Source organism: Gossypium hirsutum, chromosome A10 (genome assembly GCF_007990345.1).
Source record: "Gossypium hirsutum isolate 1008001.06 chromosome A10, Gossypium_hirsutum_v2.1, whole genome shotgun sequence".
NCBI classification, from domain to species: Eukaryota; Viridiplantae; Streptophyta; class Magnoliopsida; order Malvales; family Malvaceae; genus Gossypium; species Gossypium hirsutum.
Genome location: NC_053433.1, coordinates 95,215,790 through 95,217,329, shown reverse-complemented (window position 1 = coordinate 95,217,329; position 1,540 = coordinate 95,215,790). Strand labels below are relative to the sequence as shown.

Below are 1,540 nucleotides of genomic sequence, written 5' to 3'. Positions count from 1 at the left end.
TGACCCAAATTTTAGATACCTGATTCAACCTCCTGTTTAATGATCTGATTCTACTAACCCAAAACTACTAGGTCAGGATTTTGGACATGACAGATTGATAGTTCAAGTTTCTCGAGCTTGAACTCAACTTGATAATTACCAAACTGAGTTCAAATTATTTTAGTCAAAATAGAATTCTTACGATGACCAATGTCTCATTTACACCCCTAACTCAAGCAAAGGTAAAAGTTTGAAACATTTGATCCAAAAATTTAGTTAAACAAGTTGGCGATCAAGAATAAATACCCACTTCCGAGGATAGACAACTTATTAGATCAGTTCAAAGGAGTGTCAGTGTTCTCTAAGATTGATCTGCAATGGGGTTATGATAAGTTGAGAGCGAAGGAGGCTGATGTGTATAAAATGTCATTTAGGACTCGTTATGGACATTACGAGTTCCTAGTTATGCCCTTTGGGTTGACGAATGCACCAGCGACATTCATGGACTTGATGAACCGAGTATTTTAGCCTTACTTAGATCAGTTCGTGGTAGTGTTCATCGATGAAATCTTGGTGTATTCTAAGTTAGAGGACGAGCACGATGAGCATCTCAGGGTAGTTCTGCAGATTCTGCAAGATAAACAGTTGTTTGTAAAGTTTATGAAATGTGAATTCTAGCTCTGAGAGGTAACCTTTTTAGGGCATGTGGTTTCTACTGAGGGGATTCGTATGGATCCTCATAATATTGAGGCTGTGTTCAGTAGGAAACAGAAGAAGAATGTGTCAAAAATTCGTAACTTTCTGGGGCTAGCAGGATATTATCGACGATTCGTAGAGGGGTTCTTTTTTATCGCAGCTCCGTTGACTAAGCTTCTGCATAAGAGAGTTCCTTTTGTGTGGACTGATATACAGCGAGAGAGCTTTGAGAAGCTCAAGACTGTGTTAACTCAAGCACCTATTCTGATTCAGCCTGAACCCGGTAAAGACTTCGTGGTATATAGTGATGTGTCACATGTGAGTTTGGGTTGTGTTCTGATGCAAGACGATAAAGTTGTTGCTTATTCATCTCGTTAGCTCAAGACTCAGGAAGCTAATTATCTAATGCATAATTTGGAGATGGCAGCAGTAGTCTTTGCTCTTAAGATCTAGAGTCACTATCTATACAGTGAGAAGTGTACCATCTACACTGATCACAAGAGCCTCAAATATCTCCTTACTCAGAAAGAGTTAAACCTTTGGCAGCGTCGGAGGGTTGAACTGCTTAAGTATTATGACTGTAGTATTGAGTATCATCCTAGTAAGGCCAATGTGGCGGCCGATGCGTTAAGCCGTAGGGCTATGACCAATTTGAGAGCGATGTTCACTCGACTCAGTTTATTCGATCATGGGAGTCTTTTGCCTAAGCTGTAAGTAAGACCAACATGGATTGATCAGATCAGGGATAAAAATATGGGAGATAAGTCTCTTGAGTTGAGGTTTCGTCAGATTAAGAATGGAGATACTACAAATTTTTGGATTAATGAGATGGGGTACTATGTTTCGAGGACAGATCTGCGTACTG

General features: G+C 39.9%; 1 protein-coding gene across 1 annotated transcript; it reads left to right on the top strand.

Moving 5' to 3' along the window:
* Window positions 1-708: 708 nt before the first annotated feature.
* On the top strand, window positions 709-1,053 carry LOC107895527 (uncharacterized mitochondrial protein AtMg00860-like). The gene has a single exon (XM_016820792.2). The coding sequence runs from the start codon at window positions 709-711 to the stop codon at window positions 1,051-1,053; it is 345 nt and encodes a 114-aa protein (XP_016676281.2).
* Window positions 1,054-1,540: the final 487 nt, after the last annotated feature.